General features: G+C 42.8%; 3 protein-coding genes across 6 annotated transcripts in view; all 3 read left to right on the top strand.

Annotated features, from left to right (window-relative positions):
• hoxa3a (homeobox A3a) overlaps positions 1-18,594 on the top strand; it is a 43,037-nt gene that overhangs the window by 6,103 nt on the left and 18,340 nt on the right. For 2 of the 4 annotated variants that reach the window (XM_070845928.1, XM_070845923.1), the window contains exons 1-3: positions 5,506-5,832; positions 12,315-12,410; positions 17,855-17,991. The gene's annotated coding sequence lies outside the window, so the exon portion shown is untranslated. Of the gene's footprint in view, positions 1-5,505; positions 5,833-12,314; positions 12,411-17,854; positions 17,992-18,594 lie in introns of those variants that run through there. The other 2 variants (XM_070845924.1, XM_070845927.1) reach the window with 2 other exon arrangements.
• LOC139215414 (homeobox protein Hox-A7-like) lies at positions 1,812-3,956 on the top strand. The gene is made up of 2 exons (XM_070846375.1): positions 1,812-2,676; positions 3,558-3,956. Exons 1-2 carry the CDS (start codon positions 2,313-2,315, stop codon positions 3,866-3,868), a joined length of 675 nt encoding a protein of 224 aa, XP_070702476.1. The 5' UTR covers positions 1,812-2,312; the 3' UTR covers positions 3,869-3,956.
• hoxa5a (homeobox A5a) lies at positions 9,198-11,741 on the top strand. Its single transcript, XM_070845932.1, has 2 exons — positions 9,198-9,905; positions 10,546-11,741. Exons 1-2 carry the CDS (start codon positions 9,323-9,325, stop codon positions 10,794-10,796), a joined length of 834 nt encoding a protein of 277 aa, XP_070702033.1. The 5' UTR covers positions 9,198-9,322; the 3' UTR covers positions 10,797-11,741.

The raw sequence follows: 18,594 nt of genomic DNA, 5'->3' as shown, positions 1-18,594 counted from the left end.
TGCACGTTGGAGAAACTATTTGGTACAAAGACAGAAAACCCCAAGAAGCAGCAAATCCAATATGAGCTGGCTGCAGAGCTGCTCAGCCTGATGGTCCGACCTGTGGCCACATACACCAGGTCATTTAGTTCTCATTAGGCGCTGCACACATTCTGACAGATTATTGTAGAAGCTAAATCGGACTTTGGTCTAACTGGAGTGCTGTTGTGACGCGTTAGGGGACGCAGATGGACCCAAACTTCAAAAGACTCGGCCAGAGACAGTGCAATAAAACGCCTGGTCTGCTATACTGTCTGGCATTCCAGTTTTAATGGCTTTATGGCCGTCCAGACACAATTAGGCCGTTTCCAGAATGGCACCCATTTGTTTTTTCTTCCCTTTCTGTGAGACTGCGCTCTGGACAAAAGGCCGAGCGGAAATGATCAGCTTTATTGGATTCTCCCCGACGGGGACGCGCAGGATTCACGGTCATTTGGAGCGATCCTTTGTTTCTACCTGGGAACCTTCCGCCCTCTGCTCCTTCGCAGGGCCCGTCCTAAAGGAGAAGGAGCAATAAAGCCAGCAGCTAGTTTCAAACACAGTGGTAGGCCTACACATGATGCTTCCCCCCCAAAAAAATACATCTGTGCAAATCTGTTAAAGGACATCAGCGCTTTGCTTGAAATCACAATCGAAGAAACGTAACGTTACCTTCCGAGCGCCATTTCTCTCACTGTTAACTTGTATTTGATCCCAGGATTGCAGCAGGAAGGGCAAACGCCTGCGCACTGCTGCCTCCACACCCCGCAGTTCCTGCATGTCACCAGAGGGTGGCGACACTGTTCCACAACACCACCCCACCACTTTTTAACACTCCTCCCTAATGAACCTGCACTAGAGATCAAACTGTAGTAACATTTTAAGAGTCCAGCAAAATAATTTCACACCTTTTTACAGTCTCGGTGCAGGGGCTGCTCCTCCAGCCTGCGGCTCTGCTGGGGAGGATGAAACAGCCGGCACACAGACTGCAGGATTACTGCTCTCCGCTCACTGTTTGTCCTTCTCGGTTGTTTTATGCGGCTTTATAGACGCGAATCATTTTTAAACCTGGTTGATTCGTTTATAGTCAGGTTTATTAAGACAAGTCTGAAATATGAGCAGTTTTCTTCGATGCATTTATCAATGCGAATTATCCAGATTTAAATGTCCAAACTAAGTTATTTCTTTCTATTAGTTTTTCTAATTTAAGTTACGTTACGCAAAACAACCAGCTGGCTGATGATCTTTACTAGTTCACAATTAATTTAACGAAATTATTGTGTATTTATTGTGACTAAGATCATTATTACTATTGGTATTAACAATAATAACAATGGTAATAACAAAATATGTCTTTAGTGCAATTCTGCTTTGTTTTTTGTCTGTTTATTGTAGGCTTACTTTATGCTAATTTGTTGCACAATTATGGACAATTTAAGGAATACTAATGCCACTAACTATTATTGTTGTTGTTTTTATTGCTGTAATAATAAGAACAATAGTAATAATGATTAGAAGAACAATAATAATAATAGCCAGTGCAATTAAAAACAGTTCATCTAATTGAATTTATTTATTTATCTATCTTTCCTGCAAATTCTCACCATACTCTAGTATTCATGCACACAGTTTAAAAAACCAGCAATCATTCAAACGTACAAGGTAATAAACAGTAGGGCTGTGTTTCTATACAGCGTGGAGCATTTGCGTTATTGAAACCGATACATTGAGACAAGTTTATTTTAATCAAAATATTCTTACACTTTCACACTAGACTGTATACAGACGATTGTATCTTAAAGCAAAAGAAGCCAACAAAGTCACTTTCTGTTAGCAGAGTTATTTAGTTGCTACAATAGCTCTTAACAAACCCTGTTGCATATTAGTGTGGCCTATTATTGAGTCAGTTAATTAAAAGTATCCCACGAAGAAACATGAAATGAAAAAAATAAAGCTTTCTAAATAGATTATCATTTAGAAAACCGCGGTGTTAAATTGTATAAATTACTTCCAGCTAACTGGGGGTGTGTGAATTTCACGCGTGTTTGTGTGTGTGTATGGGTGTTTGTGTGAGTGAAGTGTTAATCCCACTCCGCAGTCCTGCGCCATAATGAAATCCACGTCTGTCTGCGGATTGGATGAGAGCGGCCAGGCCTGAGTCACGTGGTCGAGGTCTTTGGTCCAGAGTAAAAATGGGGTTTGGTGTAAATCTAGGTTGTATTGCTGTCATATATCACACTACCTCGTAAAAACGACACTGAGGATTCTGGGCCAACAAATCAGAGAGAAAAAATATGAGTTCTTATTATGTGGACGGTCTTCTTAGCAAATATACGGCGGGTGGTTCTCTCTTCCCAAACGTGGAGCGGGCGGCGTGCAGTATTGGACCCAGTGGAGAGGACTATGGCTCGGCTCGGTCTGCTGCGGCCATCGCGTTTGCATCGTCCATGTCTGGAGTTTACAGCCAGCCAGTTTACAGCCAGAGCCGCCCTGTGTTTACCTCGGGCTGTGGCCAGGGGCAGGACGCACACACTCTGCATTGCAGCCTGTTTGACCAGAGCCGCCTGTTCGCCGACAGCTGCTGCCATCCGGAGCCGGGACCCCTTACCTCGCCGCCGGACAAACAACACCGGATGTACCCCTGGATGAGAGCATCAGGTATGTGCTGGTACTGTCTCTTATGTGCTATTTCAAAGCCCTCAGGTCAATGCTTTTACAAAACATTGGGATACTTACACTGGCCGTTAGTGGTTCAATTAATTTCGTGAAGCCATTGGTGTTGCATGGAAAGAATCGTAAAACTTTTATTGCGCAACTAATGAGTTCTGCAGCCATAAATTCATTTGGCCAGCGCTCCTGTGTGTTCAGTACGCAGAGACCTTGCCGCTGGGGGTTTTCTCTGCACTCCTATTACTCTTACAGCCTCTTCTCCCCTTTGTGGTTGTAAAAAGACCGGCCTGTTGTGTAAATCAGCTCTCTTGCACTCCACAGCTCCTTTCTAATTGGGTCTGCACTGCAGAGGCTCTGCTATTTTCTGAAACTCGTTCGTACACATTGCTGGATCAATATGTCCCAGTATTGTCGGCCGCATAAAGAAGTCAAGTGGATTTAGAATCCAAGCTACTCCAAACATTAGTATTTGTTATAATTTCTAAGGAGAAGGTTTTGGGGCTGTGATCTGATTACTTGTGGCTCTTTCTGTACGCAGAGCATCGCTGGTTTTTAATTGGAAAGGCATGCAGAGTATCAAAGGAGGCACGGGCCGAACATCCCAGCAGGACTGCTTTAAATAGATGTAGAGAACATAAAAAAATATATTCCCCCACTTTTGTATGTGCGCGCGTGTGTGTAGGGAGTAATGTAGATATATGAGCCACACTTAATTGCGCAATCACAAATAAATTAACGAGTCTCAAGATGATTCCAACTGCTAGTTTTTATTATCGGTTTCAGCACCACTTAAATTAAACCTTTATGGAGTATGATATTTCATACACGCAGAAAAAATATATAGAGCTTGCGCATCTTCTTTTCCACAGATCCAACCCGAAAGCGGGGGCGGCAGACCTACTCCCGGTACCAGACCCTGGAGCTGGAGAAGGAGTTCCACTTCAACCGGTACCTGACCCGCAGGAGGCGGATCGAGATAGCCCATGCCCTCTGCCTCTCAGAGAGACAGATCAAAATCTGGTTTCAGAACCGCAGGATGAAGTGGAAGAAAGACCACAAGGAACCGGTGGCGACCCCCGGGGAAAAGGACGGTGATATCCAGGCTGTGACAGAGGCCGGGGAGCCCCAAGCTGGAGACACTCGGAGCGCCGGTTTGGGGTCAGAAACGGCTGCAAAGTAACGAAAGACACGGACAGAGCATTAAATAACATATGTGGGTTAGCGATATATCTGAGAAGATTCTCACAATACCATTCATGCACTGCGAGCTTTGTAGGCCAATGGATTGAATGGCAGCTGAAGGCAGTTATGTAATAAGCATTTAACAGTAGGCTGTAGGTCTGCATTTCATGTCTAAACCCCAAAAAATGCATAAAAAGGCTCCGCATGACACAGCGACATTAACTACCTATCCAAACTATATTTTTATACTCGCAGTATGTGTAATTTAACCTGAATGTACTACTGAATCTACATTCCTTAACGAAAAACTACCTAATATTTACCTGCTATATTAAAACACTGACACTAGGAATTGACTGTATCCATATAATCTACTCATTCGACTAATTTTTTCCCCACAGATGGATGAGCATTCTGCGCAAATGTGCCTTATTTTGAATAAAGGCAGATTAAAAGTGAACGTTTTGTTAGTTGAACGCCTCCAACTGTGACTTTTAGGTGCTTCTCTAGATTTTTTTTTAGATCATTATTATCACTGCTTATCATATGTTAATATGCCTGTTATCGATACTTGCCCCCCCTCCCCCCTCCCCCGCTTCCCAGCATTAATAGAGACATTTATTCAGTTCCGGATGAACTTGTGTAACATAGGCTACCTCAGATTCCCAGAACTTGCTTATTGTACTGTAAACAGGAATGCCCCTGCGTAAATGTTTAGCCGTGCACTGTAAAATTTTCTGTTTCATTTAGGAAGATGTTCTGGCTAAAAATGTCATGTGTTTTCGTGAATGCCATCAATAAACGCATGCATTTTTTTTTTTTTTTAAAGAGAAAGCATTACATTTTAGCAGCTAGTGATTTTTATTATTGTTGTTATTATTATTATTATTATCATTATTGTTAAATTAGTAGGCTACTGTAATCCAAACCTCCGAATACTGTGATATATTTCGGTTCAGTGCCATTAATAACAAACATGTGAACAAATAAATATAAAAAAAAAGTCTGGTCTTAAATATAACAACTGAATAAAATAGCTTTTATGTGTCTATTTGCTTGCATTTAAAACTTGTACTCAATATTTGCCAACTTAATATTCTCTAACCACAACATCATGATAGTAATCACAGTAATTATACGCGCCGGTTGAATGATAACATGCCGCTTACAGTCACCAGTAAGAGCCCTGTTCGCTGTGGTCAATATCAGGTTGCATGTAATGAAGCATGTTTGCAGTCCATTATGAGGGTTGGGTAAACACTGGAGTTGGGGAATGTGAACTATGAGGATGCGAGATGGGGCAGGCTGCAGATGAAGGGAAATTACTGTTGAACTCTGCATTCCCTCTTCTCTCTGTAAGATGGCGCCTGATGGTGACCTGCCCCCCCCCTCCCCCCCCCCTCCTTCTTCCTTCTCTGTCTCTCACCCTCCCTCTTTCTCCCCATCTCTCCCTCCAGCGCTGGGTCATAAATCCGTTGTTGTTTATGAAAATTTACAACATAGCAATACAACTTTACGACCCGGCTCGTCCTCCTATTGGCCGCGGCTCGTCACGTGGCAGGGAGCCGTGAACATGAACTTTTTATATATAATTTCCAATAGCGGAATAGAGCAGCCCTTCATTTAACGGTCCCGGGCTTCCGCGCGGCTGTTTTCACCAGCGACCTTCGCCGTTTTTTATACCTCACACCTCTTTTTTCTGGAGTTTGGAGTTTTCTCGCGGTCAGGCGCAGGCTCGACGCGCAGGAGCTCGCCTTGGGACGTGACTGGATCCTTTTGGTGTCGGTCTCCTGACACCTTTTGGAAAAATGAGTGGAAGGAGCCCCGGTGCGTCACTGACCCCCGGGAGCCCCGGTTTCCGTCCGGGGACGCAGCTGGATACCCTCCCTCCGTCACTGCCAGGCTGCACCTGCCAGCTCCCTCCCCTCACCTCCCCTGTGTACAAGCAGAAGCCTTCACAAGGTAAGACAGATGAAACATGCACGTATTTGCTCTTTTATGATTCTGCAATGACAAACTACTTAAGCAAATAGTAATCAGTTCTTTGTTTAAATAGTGCGCTTCATTTGTGCTCTGTTGAAGCAGACAGATGTTTAAAATCCTGCGGTTTCATGTTACAGTTTATTTCATTATGATTTGAATATCAGATGCTACGTGGTAGATCTGAATGAGATAATCTGTAACATTAGTGTTGCTTCCTTATTGATCTTCCAGCCAGCCTTTGCATGCTGTCAAGACCTTATTTGTTTGTTGTCGGGTGTGAATGAGGGTGGGCTTTGGGCTGCAACATTCATTGGGTGGATGGTGGCCAAAGGATGTGCTCTTTAACGCCCTCCTGTGGAGACACCAGGGGTTTTGTGGTTGCAGTTCTGCCTGTTTTGCTGACGAGTCGACCTCTGTTGCTACCTGTGTGTCCACATATAATGCTTTCTGGTTTTATGCTTTTCACGTGTGCATTCAGGCCCTGACGCGGCGCTGAATTAAAGATTAGGATTATTTTCAGTGGGGAAAACAAACACGTTAGGATGACCTTTAATTGACACACGGGGATCTCGAGAGAATCTGGGATTTAAAATGTCAGTGTAAACTGTATTTCTGTTCGTAAACATTATTTGCACCCTGCTTGAATATCGGTGTTGTTCACTGTGTTCCTTGGCATGCACGCAGCGAGCCTCGTATTGTGTATTATTATTGTGGCACTGCAGTGATTTGTTGCGTGCAATAAATTATTAGTCGGCAAAACAACCGTGTTCTAAAGATCTAAAATGCAAAGCACGTACGGATTTCGTGAAAAGGTAAATGTATATAAAGATGAATGCAGCCAATGTGCATTTTAAGATTTGGCTGCAATTATCTTTGTCATGTTATTATATGACTATATCATTTATTCCTGTCCTGTTTTTATTTTGGCAAAAAAAAAAATAATAATAATAATGCTAGTTTGACATAGTTGTGTCGTAGAAAAACCCCGTTGCTGGCTCCATGTGTTTTGACTGACCCCCAGCATCCAGTCCTCTCTGTTGGAAACTGTGTCTCTCTTGCTGTGAGGTTGAGAATTGCTCTACATCGCGTTCCTTTTAAGGCCATAACTATCCTGAATCTGTCCACTGTGATATTTAGTCGCTCTGCAGCCGTGCGTAAAGATATTTAGGCAGAAGCTGAATTAAAATATGAAGTGATTTGGATTGTATTCTCTTGGAGTTGTGAGTGCTGGTGTGCGTGCGCGCCTGCAGAGTGCACTGCCCTCCTGTTTTCCTGCAGCGGTGGCCCCCGCGCTCCCAGCCCGTCTTGTTTGACACCAGTGCGCACTCACTTCTTTCATCTCCACTCTTTTGCTCCTTATTTAGTTTCTGGGTGTGTCCCTGGCTCGACTCTGGGAAATCATTTTCGTGGGAACTTTGTTGCCATTGGCCAGTCATAAATCAGCTGTTGGAGCATGACTGTTTAGCCAACACACACTCCGTAGGTCCTCTCTTACTGTGGGCCCACTGGATGTGTGAGTCCGGTATTCAGCCTTCCTCGCGTCGTGCCTTCTGGGGGTCTTTTACCGCAAAGAGCACACATACCTGGGACAGAATAAATAATCTATGTCTCACTGTTTTTGTCAGTAACGCAGGATTGGGCTTGTGCTGGGTAATAGGCGCTGCTCTGGGGAAGCGGCATGTTGGGGGTAAAGCAGAGGACAAGTCGCTGCCTTCGAGAGACGAAGGTGCCATAAAAATTCCACAAGGAGAAAACCAAACGGGGAGCGCCGGGCGATGCGTCCTGCCTCTTTTTAGACTGTGTGTGTGTGTGTGTCAGGCTCTGTGCGGATTTCCTGTTTTTGTAATCTTTCTTAGAATGAACGTGGACAATAGTTATTTACACTTTCAGTAAGTGCACTGGCGAGGCTACAACAAAAGCTGGAGAGAGTTAGCCTTGAGTTTTTCCCCCGTAGGCATCAAAGGTTTAACTGCTTTTTTTAAACTTCAGATAATCAATCATCTTTACTCTCTGTTTGTGCTGCAATGTCGTCTAATTGATCGATTACACAATAGTTTTAAAACCTTTACCTCAGTATCACATAGAAGAGCCGATATCTATATTTTTGGGAGAGGAAGGAACAGACAATCATGGGACGCTGCCTCTTTGTACTCTACCGTGAAATATGAATATCCTAAGGCACAATGAGGACACTAAAATATGAATCAATATCTGAATATTGTAGTTATTTTACACAATATAATTCACATGCATCTGCCTCATTTTTATCTTTTCAAATTGTTCCTTTTTTTCAATAATTTCTAATTTAGTCTCTTTTGTCTTTAAGTTTGCTGAGTGATTTCACAAAATTCCACATTATGTAGCTGCTTATGGAAGAAAAAAAAGATTTTATGTGTTTATGTTCTCGACCTTTAACTGATGTATCACAAACACACAAAATACTAATACTTCCATTTGATAAGTTATCGAGTGTTTAAAAGTCAATATAAACGGATAATCGCCTTTAAACGAGAACGCATATTTAAAAAAAAAACCATCAGAGGGTTTATTGTTTGGTATCGTTGAATTTTCTCCCGTTTTAAATAAATAACAACGTGGGTTTACGTGCCATCATATATAGCCTATATTTAAAGTTATTAATTCTTCAATGTGGCGTAAAGAACGGGCCTCCAGTGGCAGTCTCTGCCATATCATTCGACGATATGATATTTGGCTTTTATCTTTTCCCAAAAACATGTATTCATTAGTCTTTTCCCACACGAGTGGTTGTTCACTTGTTTTATGATTATAAGAAAGTGTGGGGAAAAGCCGCAACCCTGTTTTGAATGGGCTTTTATTCTATTAACTGCACAGACTATTTGCACTCATCGCCCATCATAACATGCGTAACAGACTCTGATCGACTTATTTCTGTACAGTACCCTCGCAGAGATTGCACTCTCAGCATGTCACTTGTTGTATTGTTTAGGAGCCCGTTGGTTTTTGCCGCAATGGTCGTTAACCTCCGAATGACCCCGTGCGGAGCCCACGCCTCAGAAAGCTCCGCAGACAGGCAGTGAGGCAGTCGAGCCAGAGGATGGCGCACCACGACAATTCAAAACAGCCAAGCCCTGGCTCAGAGTTCGCCCTAGCCACGAGCGCATGGAGGCGCGCACCCTTAACATCCCACCCAGTATTTCCTCTGTGCACGAGTTTACCTCTGGAGGTCACCAAGCAGGATTTACGACTGGTCAACAAAAGCACGTGATTCTCCGCCGTACCCCATATTTGGGTGCCTACGTAAGAGAGAATCAAGTCCATGTCCCACTCATTTCCATAATTCATCATAAATTGTGCAAGGGTGCTATAGGACGCGCTAAACCATAAGAGCCACAAATCAAGCCCACAGGTTTATGCTATTTTACCTCTAAAAACAATAAAAAAAACAACAACAATACCTGCAACGAGCAAACGGTGGAATTGTCAACAAATGAGCTCCTATTTTGTGAACTCATTCTGCGGTCGCTATCCCAATGGCGCGGACTTCCAGTTACATAATTATGGAGACCATAGTACGGCAAACGAGCAATACAGAGACTCAACAGCCATGCATTCCAGCAGGTACGGCTATGGCTACAACGGGATGGACCTAACAGTCGGGCGGGCCGGTACCGGACACTTTGTGGGCAACGAGCGGACGCAGGGCTACTCCCCGAGTCACTCAGCGGCGGCGACGACCTCGGTGGAGCCGGTCAGGTACACTCAGTCCGCCAGCAGCACCGGGACATCGTCTCTGTCGCCACCACCTGACCCGCTACCGTGCTCCGCGGTCGCCAGCTCGTCCCCGGTCACCGAGACCCAATCTCAACACCGAGCCGTGAAAAACTCTATCACGACCCCATGCTCGAGCTCGAACGGAGGCTCGCTGCTGCTCAGCCGGGACTGTGCGTCCAAAGCTTCCCCCCTCGAGGAGGAAAAGCCTGCGGGGAGCGCACCGACAACTCCTCAAAATGTCACCGACTCCACACAGCCTCAGATATATCCGTGGATGAGAAAACTACATATAAATCATGGTAAAGTTCTGTTTTTCAATGATCTTACATTGGTTTTAGAGACCTAGCGCTGTGTTGTTTTTTGTGGTAAAGGTGTGATTGTGTTTATATCTTATTCAGGGACTTTTTAACTATAAGAAAGGCAGTCCGAAAATGGACCACTTTGCACTATATGACATTTAAATCTTTTAAAAAGCACAAAATACATTTACTTTCCAAAAGGAGGATGTGGCGCCATATGCGCCTCTCACCTGTTTGGAATATTGTTGCTTTTCAGTATTGTCAACATAGACCAGGGCTAACGGCAATAAAATATGAGCTTAAAGTATGTTGAAATGTATTAGATAGGTAGAATATGTGCGTTTTTTGGTTTATTACACTGCATTTTTATAGACAGCCCGTTTAGTTCATCTTTTACTGTATACATTTTTTGCGCAAGGTGCAGTTGAAAAGGTGTGTGTCTTACTGTGTAGGGCTACTTGTTGTTTTTAATGATTTTGATTCCTATTAAGCGGCATTTTGCTAACTTTTACGCCATTCCTACCTGCAGAAGCCATAGACATAGCAAAAAAATGTAGCCATAAAAGTTTTTGCATTATTTTTTATTATTATTTAAACATCTACTGTTTCTCACGTCTCTTCCAATGTCTTTCTGCACAAGATTTGGCAGGACCAGAGGGCAAGAGAGCCAGGACTGCATACACCCGGTACCAGACCCTGGAGCTGGAGAAGGAGTTCCACTTCAACCGGTACCTGACCCGCAGGAGGCGGATCGAGATAGCCCATGCCCTCTGCCTCTCAGAGAGACAGATCAAAATCTGGTTTCAGAACCGCAGGATGAAGTGGAAGAAAGACAACAAGCTGAAGAGCATGAACATGGCGGCTGCAGGCGGAGGAGGCTACAGGCCTTGATATTCGCTCCTCTACCCCTGATAGCGAGCACTATAAAAACGAAACAAAGATTGTCATATCAACTTCTCCTCCTCCTTCTCCTCCTATTTCAAAAAGCGCAGAGACTTGGGCTGCGCGCGGGACAGGGGACACCCCGCCTGAGCCCACTGTATGTCCAACGAACGTCCCACTATATTCCTTAATATTATTTCCTTTTTATTTCCACCGTGGTTATGCTTATGTGAGTTTTAAAAAAACAGCATTGTGTACAGTTCTGTCTAGATTTAGAAGAAAAAGAAACACATGAAAATAAATGTTTGTTTAAATTATTTCTTGTTGACGAAAAAAAAAAAAATCAAAACGTCAAAGCTTGAAATGCTTCCTACCTACCGCAAATAAATCCAGTAAAAGTTGTGTGATGCACTCAGAACAATAACAGCCTAATAAATAGAGGGTTGAGGTTGAGCTGCCTTTGTGTTTAGCCTTCGTTTTTCTATGTATGTACTGTATATGTATGTATTTATTTGTTTGATGTATTGTACCAACTTGTCAGATAACTTGCTTCCAAAAGTAGAACCAGCAGAGTACGTTAAGCCTTGTGTGGTTATTGTGTGCGTCGTGAACACATGTATGGACAGGAGGTGTCGACTCAGTCTTGTATGTACAGTTTAGCTGTGCCTTGTATCTTTGTTCTTTCTTTTTCTTTCTTTCTTTTTTTGTTTTCCAGGAGCTGCTGTTTGCGTTGTTCACCTGAGCGCAACATCTTAGTAAAAACGTGTTTTTTGTCTTTGGTTTCTCTTGCTGTTTTTATGTGGATGATCCCACAGTAAATTTCATTGCCTATGTGTATAACTCCATCGTGATTAGCTTTTTGTAAATGTTTTTAAAAGACTGGAAGTCAAGAATATACTATAATAATAATGATGATAATGATGACGATGATGGCCATTATAATAAACTTTCTACTGGAACGGCAACACCACAGTGAGTACGTTTTTGTAAAGATATTCCAGTTTCATCCAGGTTCGTGCCACGAAGAGGAGTCACAGTCTTCTGCTTGGTCCGAAATCTTTAAGTCTTTTGTACGAGCTGCCAAACGTGGTCAAAGTTTCCTCAAGTTAAATCTCCTTGAATTCAACAGGTCCCCCTTGAATGAAAGCTTCATGTTTTACTCACCTTGCTGTGGAGCTTTGGGGCTCTGGGGGGGTCCTTGGCCACTAACGGCTCCAGGGGCCGAGAGTCCCCTTTGCGCACAGACTCCTGGGCTATTCCCGGAGAACCAGCTCGACTTTTCAAGCTGTAAACTTTATTAGGGCCGATTCTGGCTCTCTGACATTTGGGTGCTAAATGAATGGGGGGTTTTGTCTATGAATTAGATCGTAAAAATCATCCGGAGCGCGGCCAGATAGGCTCACTGGCCATAAACGGTCACGTGGTAGCCATTAAAGTAAGTTTTATGGTTTTGGGGAGTTGACAGTATATTGCACATAACATATAATCGCACTGACGGCGAGGCTTCGTCTGACTCTCTCTTTGCAGGCTGTAAGTGTTACTTGACCGGTACAGACCATCTCTATTGCTCAGTCTGCCTCAGAGTGGACCGGACGCTCTCCAGGATGAGGACCACGTCTCTGGGTAGGTTTCTGCAGACTATCCGGTAGCCTGAGAACAGCCAGCCTGTGTTACACAGCCTTATTATTGTATTCGCTCCCTCTATCCGTCCCTATTAGACCATTACACTAATTTGTCAGTTGTGCAGTGCTGAATACTGGTCTCGGCAGATGTTGCGCAGGGTTGGGTCCGGCTCATGGCTATTTAATTGCTTCCTTCCCCGTGTAACTTGTTTCCCTCCATCTGTGGTGTAACTCATAATCCATTTTTACATGTTGGATAATTATCTCTGTTTCCATTTCCACCCCCACAAGCTTCGAGTTGTTGTCGTTTTATTACATTGGAGAATTCACAGACCGTGAGCCAGAAACTTTCCAAGGGGTGTGTGGAGTGTGTAGATTTCCTTGATAAAGTTAAGCGCTAATGCAGGCCCACATATTTACAGCTAGCGACGTTTGATTGGATTCTGTACGTGCTGATGACTTTTGGAAGTAGTTGGTCCATCCTTGGAAAAGTTGCAGTTGTTCGCGCTCCACATGTTGGCACCGTGCGTGGCTTCAGGACACGCAGAAAACTGTGTCAAGTAAACACAACATGGGAACAAACAGCAGCAGGGAGACATTTGAAAATGAATTCCGTTTTGTGTCTGCCACGTCGTTTTGTGCTCGGGGTTGAAAAGTTCAGATGACCTCTTTAAAGCAACTCTTGCTTTGTGGTGACCTCTTGTCCGATCAGTGCCGGGGAGACACCGGTCACCAGTGGACCCTGAATCCTAAAAACATGGACTGGGGAAAAATCTCATCTTTTCTGACTCATTTTTTGGACATGATGGCTTTTCTCTTTCTTTCTATGACTTTATGTAATTCTTTTTTTTTTTTTTTTAACTTAAAGGGTGTTTGCCTCGTTTGTAATTTGAAATGTTCAACTCAATTATGCACAAAAACATCTAATAACAAAAATCTCTATTCGAGTCTTGTGAATTTTTGACAGCTAATAATCTTATGAAAACCATCCAGCTTTCTTAAAGGTTTTGACTTTTGCAAAGTTTACATTGCCCGCCGCCCATCATGGCTTAAATATCTAAGTTTTATTTCAAGTGGAGAGGCCTACATCACACTGTCTGGAGCCATTACAGGTTATTTCCGAACCTTTTCGTAAATTAATTAATATATTTATCAATTAAGTGCTTTGAATAACTTGATAAATCAATTGCAAACAGCTGGAGTCGCCTTTGGAAGTAAATTCTGGACAAACAAAGTGGAATTCTCCCCAAATTGACTTTAATATAAATCATCAAGTTTTTGGAGGTTGCACCGATTGTCAAATTCAGCAGAATAATCCAAGCCATATTGATGAACTCCTCCAATTTATTGCTTAACAAATTCGCCCAGTGTCATGTAAAGACGTCACCAGCTTAACAAAATACGCTCTCATACACTTTCCAGTTTGATTTTAGGCACACTGAAAATGCAGCAGGACACACTGAGGGTGCGGCTATTTGGAAATTAAAACCCTTGCCAATATTTCAAAAGGAGAAATTTCGACAGGGCCCCATGTGCGGCATTCTGCCAGGCAGAGAGAGAAAGAGAGAAGCGCTGTGTAGGTTCATCTGGAGGTCAGCCACAGCACCAAGATAAATCTGCATCCTCTCAGAGCCACCAGCAGAGCTCGCTTTAGGCCAAGTTCACTGTCACCCTGCTGTATGGAGAGAGGGAAACCACTCACACATCCACGGCACTGCGCACACATACACACACACACACACACGCCTTCACGTTAATGACACGTTTGCTTGGCGTTGCCTATAAGCATAATGCGTATAAATGAATTTATCGAGGGACACGGAGCCCGTGGTAGCGTCCCACACTGGAGGAAAAGACTGTAGAGGAAGAGGGGGGAGTTTAACTTTAAGTGTTGCCTCTAACAAAGACTTTTGGCTGCTTTGGTTGCTCGAGAGCGCTAATGAATGATTTGCATATTTTACGGCGCTATTAGTCTTGAGTGGGAGCCTATTGGATTTATCTTTTCGCTCCCTCGTTGAAAACATCATGAAGCTACAATTGCAGTCCAGGTCTTGTGCTGGCATCTTCTCTAATTATGAAATTTGGGGAAATGATCATCGTGACGGCAAAAGAGATACACAGTGTTAAAATCAATTTTTCGTTTCAAGAGGGCCAGATATCTCACCGGGCTGGGACAGATGAGGGCGAGATAGCTGCAGAAGAGGTGGAAAAATTGGGGTCAAAAGTTTACGCGCTGAACAAGTCTCCGTCATCTGTTCACTCGGAGCCTGATGCCAGCCTTATAATAGCGATCTTGACTCTCCACACAAAAGACAGAATAGCTTTGAATTACATATGTTGCACGGTGCACTCCAGGTGAACCCTGAAAGCGCGGTGACCTCGCGTTTGAGACCGGGGGAGGGGACCCCCCACCCGTCCCCCGGCAACAAGATTGAGTGGCTGGCGTTTTATTAGGGCGGTTGATTGGTGAATTTCCTTTGAATAAATTGCATTTGATATGTTTAGGGACGAGGGCAAAATTAGCATTTTGAGGATTGATACTCTCGACCCGGTCACAGGGTAATGGGAAGGCCCACAGCCCCCAAATTGAGGCCCCGGACCCCTTAAAAAACATTTAGCCCCTCTCTTCCTGATCAGGAGCCTTTTAAGAAAGCAGAAATGGGACAGATGTTTTTGTGACCCATTGAGAGAAAGTTTTAAAAATCTTTTTTTTTTTTGTGGCAATACATATTCTCCATGTATTTTATTTTTCACTGGCCTAATTTAATCACTTTGGAAAATTTATTGAGCTATTTGCCAAAGTGGACTAAAATACTGAACCTTTGGTTGTGAAGGCCTAATTAAAAGTACAAGGAAATTGTGGGAACGATGTGGCTAATAATAAGAAAAAAACAACAGAATAATTTTTATTTTATTCTGCTAAAGTAGAACTGGGTCTCACCTAAAACGCACAACACACACACGACCACAACAACGTTTTGTTAAATTTCTTTTACATTTTTCAATTTAAGAGTAAGAAAAAATATCATCCGGGATCCCTTTGGAATATAAAAAAACACCAAGAACATCAGACTATTTTGGCACTTTCGATTTCATCAACTTTGTATTGTGTCCTTAATATGAAATTCATAGATAATAAACACAACATCTCGGACATTTGCTAAATCAGCCCACTTTTTTTTGTAGAAATTCAGCACATTTGTACAAAGGTAACCCTCAGTGCGCGTCACATCAGTTTTCTTTGCAGTTTTTAAGTTCTAAAAGATAAAAAAAAAAATGTTGAATAAAATCCAGAGAAGGAGAGCAAATTTGTTTATTCACAACTTAGTTTATTGAATTTAACAGCAAAAGCTCGTCAATGAAGGATGCACTTCCGTTCAGCCAGAGTCAAAGCGCTAAATGTTAGGATTTCATACAGGCTTTCCTTTAAATGAGACTATAACTAATAATTCTAGTATCATTACATGTTTTCACTTCGCCAATATTAGCACTTAAAGTGTATATTCCAACATATATAACGTTTCAAAATCTGTTTATAGGTGACTTCAGTTATCTGGAAACATTAATTGTACCTAAAATATTCTCGGTCAACACTTTGAGTCACGGCAGCCTCTTCACTAGAGGAATAAGGAAGATGTCCATGCACTCTCTATAGGATGTAACAGCTTTTGTTCGCCTCTTTTAGCCAACGTCTGAGGCTTGAAGGTCACTTTGTTATTGGTGTAATCAAAAGTTTGCGCCTGTAGATAAAACCAAGTGACCACTATTGTGAAAACTCTCTCTGTCGCCTGGATCCTCGCAGTGTGAGGACCGAGGGCAATCACACGTGACACACTGTCACAGAGAAAGAAAAGGACATTTAGTTAGGAGTGTTTACCAGCATCAAAATATTTCCATAAAGATATGAAAGGTGTTTTGTAGCCCGAGACCTCGGCACATCTTGAATGCAGGGAGGATTTTTTATTCCGCCGTCAGTGCTCCGTATAGACAGGAGACCTTGTGAGGGCCATCTGCAATCTGTCACTATCGTCACAGCACTTCTCTGATAATCTAAATTTACAGTAAACTGTCTGCATGATGTATAGTGGTTAAATAGACCTTCACTTCACAGTATATGCTCTGAAAGGGAACACCGTGATCTGGACGTCCTAAAATAAAATGCCCAACACGAGGCTATAACGGTTTTTCTTCACATTAAGAGCAAAATAGGTCCTGGAATTTGATGGTAAATTGCTCAGATAGTGTGAGCTGGTCTAACACTGCTTCCTTTTAGTCCACTGGTCATTTGGATGATCATTATCCCGTTCTATTTCGTGCATGCTGTATTGTTCAAGAGAGATTTCCCCACGCTTTATTGCTTTCAAACGTACAGCAGCACCTTGCAGGCCAGGACTAGATAACGGAGGCAATACCGGGGATGTTATCTAAAATACTTCTCTTGCAGCACATCGGATTCTTGAATCTTCACGATGATATGTTTTAATAAAGGTATTCACAGCTGAACGTTAAAGAAAAGAAAAGTAGTCCATAGCAACAAGTAGACTGACCTGTAAAAACAGATAGCTGTTATTCACGCAAGGATAACATAGAGTAAGTGGATAATAGCCAAGCTGATCTGGACCATATTTATACAGGAGCTATATATAATAGAATGGCAGCAGACAGTAAATTTAGATGTGAAGTCGTCTTACCGCTGACATTATGTTGACATATTGCCTCTCAGGTGGTCTCTCGGCCATAAGGATACAGTGGATATATGGCCGAAAGTGCATCAGCTGCCATTTACAATGAGTTAGGTGCGAGAAAGCCTGTAAGATACACAAGAAAGTAGCAGCTCTGCTTTACAGCAACAGTGTGCTCACGTGAAAAATAATAAATAAAACCTAAGACCTGAATCTGGTTGAAGAATTCACCTGCTTTAAGTTGTCAGCAACAGCATATCCGAAAATGAAAGCTGCAGTAATGATGAAAAAATACATTACATATGCAGCAGACCTCTGCAGCAGCAGGATCCTCCTCTCCACAGATGCATATTCTAACTCATACCTCGCCGTGTGTATTTCTAAATAGTTGGAGGTCTTTTGCACATTTCTAAAATCCTTTGGGGACCTTCCTGGGTGCTGACCCGCGCTAAGTGCCCCCCCCAGAGTTGAACAGACCCTGCAAAACTGAAGTCCAAGTCCGGGGTGAACCCCAGGTCACTGCGTCTAACAGATATGAAAATGTCGCCTCTTTGGAAAAAAGGGCACGCCTTGTTGTTTAACAAAGACTGTCAATGGGCAAGATTAATCAGAAACAAAATGGAAACGGTGTCACTTGGGGGTCAGGCAGAAGTTATCTCTGTTTAGAGGAGCGAAAGAATAGGGGGGACCTGGAGAGAAAAAAAGGGAGAGAAAAGAAAGCTTTCAATATTTCCGAAGTTTGGCCTCTTCTTTCTCCATGCAGAGGCCTTGTTGACGTGGACAGTGTGGATCAGCTTTGTGAGGAGCTGCTGCATCTTCAAGGGACACAGATACAGTGTGCCATCTCGGACATGGAGAGGAAACACGACCTGGACGTGATGGCTGATGGCGAGGAGCACGGTCAGACGCTTTTATATTTTCCTGTATAAATATATACAAATGAGCAGGCAGTTTCATTAAAAGAAAAAAAAAAAAAATCTAAATATATGGGAGTCCGGCAAAGGATAGTGATGAATTCATGCAATTGAATTAATAAGATTAAAGGTGATTAATATTATTATTATCACTACTATTATTGTGCCTTGGAATATTTGCCTCTTTATACTTGTAGTACTGGGTCTATCCAAAACATATTTTCCATGTTACAATACATGACACTGGTATCATCTAATCCTTGGATGTTTACAGTAAAGTGGTACTGCAGGGACTCTGTTGCAGATTTGCATTTAAAATGGTTGCAAACTGTTTGTGGAAATGGTTTTTGTATATATCCAAATGTGTTCAGAATTGGGAAGTTATATCAGATGTGAGATCATCTGTGCGGTGCTCCTGGCATCTCTTCATGTAAATGGTCTGTGCTGGTTTAAAATCCCACGCTTTGTTTTTGGCATCTGGCTATAATGCAACATGCGTGTTCTGCAAGTGTTTGGACGAGCTTTTCAGTGGCACTTAACGCGGGAGAGCTCATACTACGTGATGGCCGTGCGATCAGTGCCAGATATA

Source organism: Pempheris klunzingeri, chromosome 16 (assembly GCF_042242105.1).
Source record: "Pempheris klunzingeri isolate RE-2024b chromosome 16, fPemKlu1.hap1, whole genome shotgun sequence".
Classification (NCBI taxonomy): Eukaryota; Metazoa; Chordata; class Actinopteri; order Acropomatiformes; family Pempheridae; genus Pempheris; species Pempheris klunzingeri.
The sequence above is the reverse complement of the archived record's forward strand: the minus strand, read 5'-3'. Positions and strand labels throughout refer to the sequence as shown.

Coding starts and splice junctions, on each gene's coding strand:
- LOC139215414 (XM_070846375.1), top strand. CDS start 2,313: ATGAGTTCTTATTATGTGGACGGTCTTCTTAGCAAATATACGGCGGGT. Junction 2,677..3,557: donor CCCCTGGATGAGAGCATCAG/GTATGTGCTGGT, acceptor TCTTTTCCACAG/ATCCAACCCGAAAGCGGGGG.
- hoxa5a (XM_070845932.1), top strand. CDS start 9,323: ATGAGCTCCTATTTTGTGAACTCATTCTGCGGTCGCTATCCCAATGGC. Junction 9,906..10,545: donor AAAACTACATATAAATCATG/GTAAAGTTCTGT, acceptor TTTCTGCACAAG/ATTTGGCAGGACCAGAGGGC.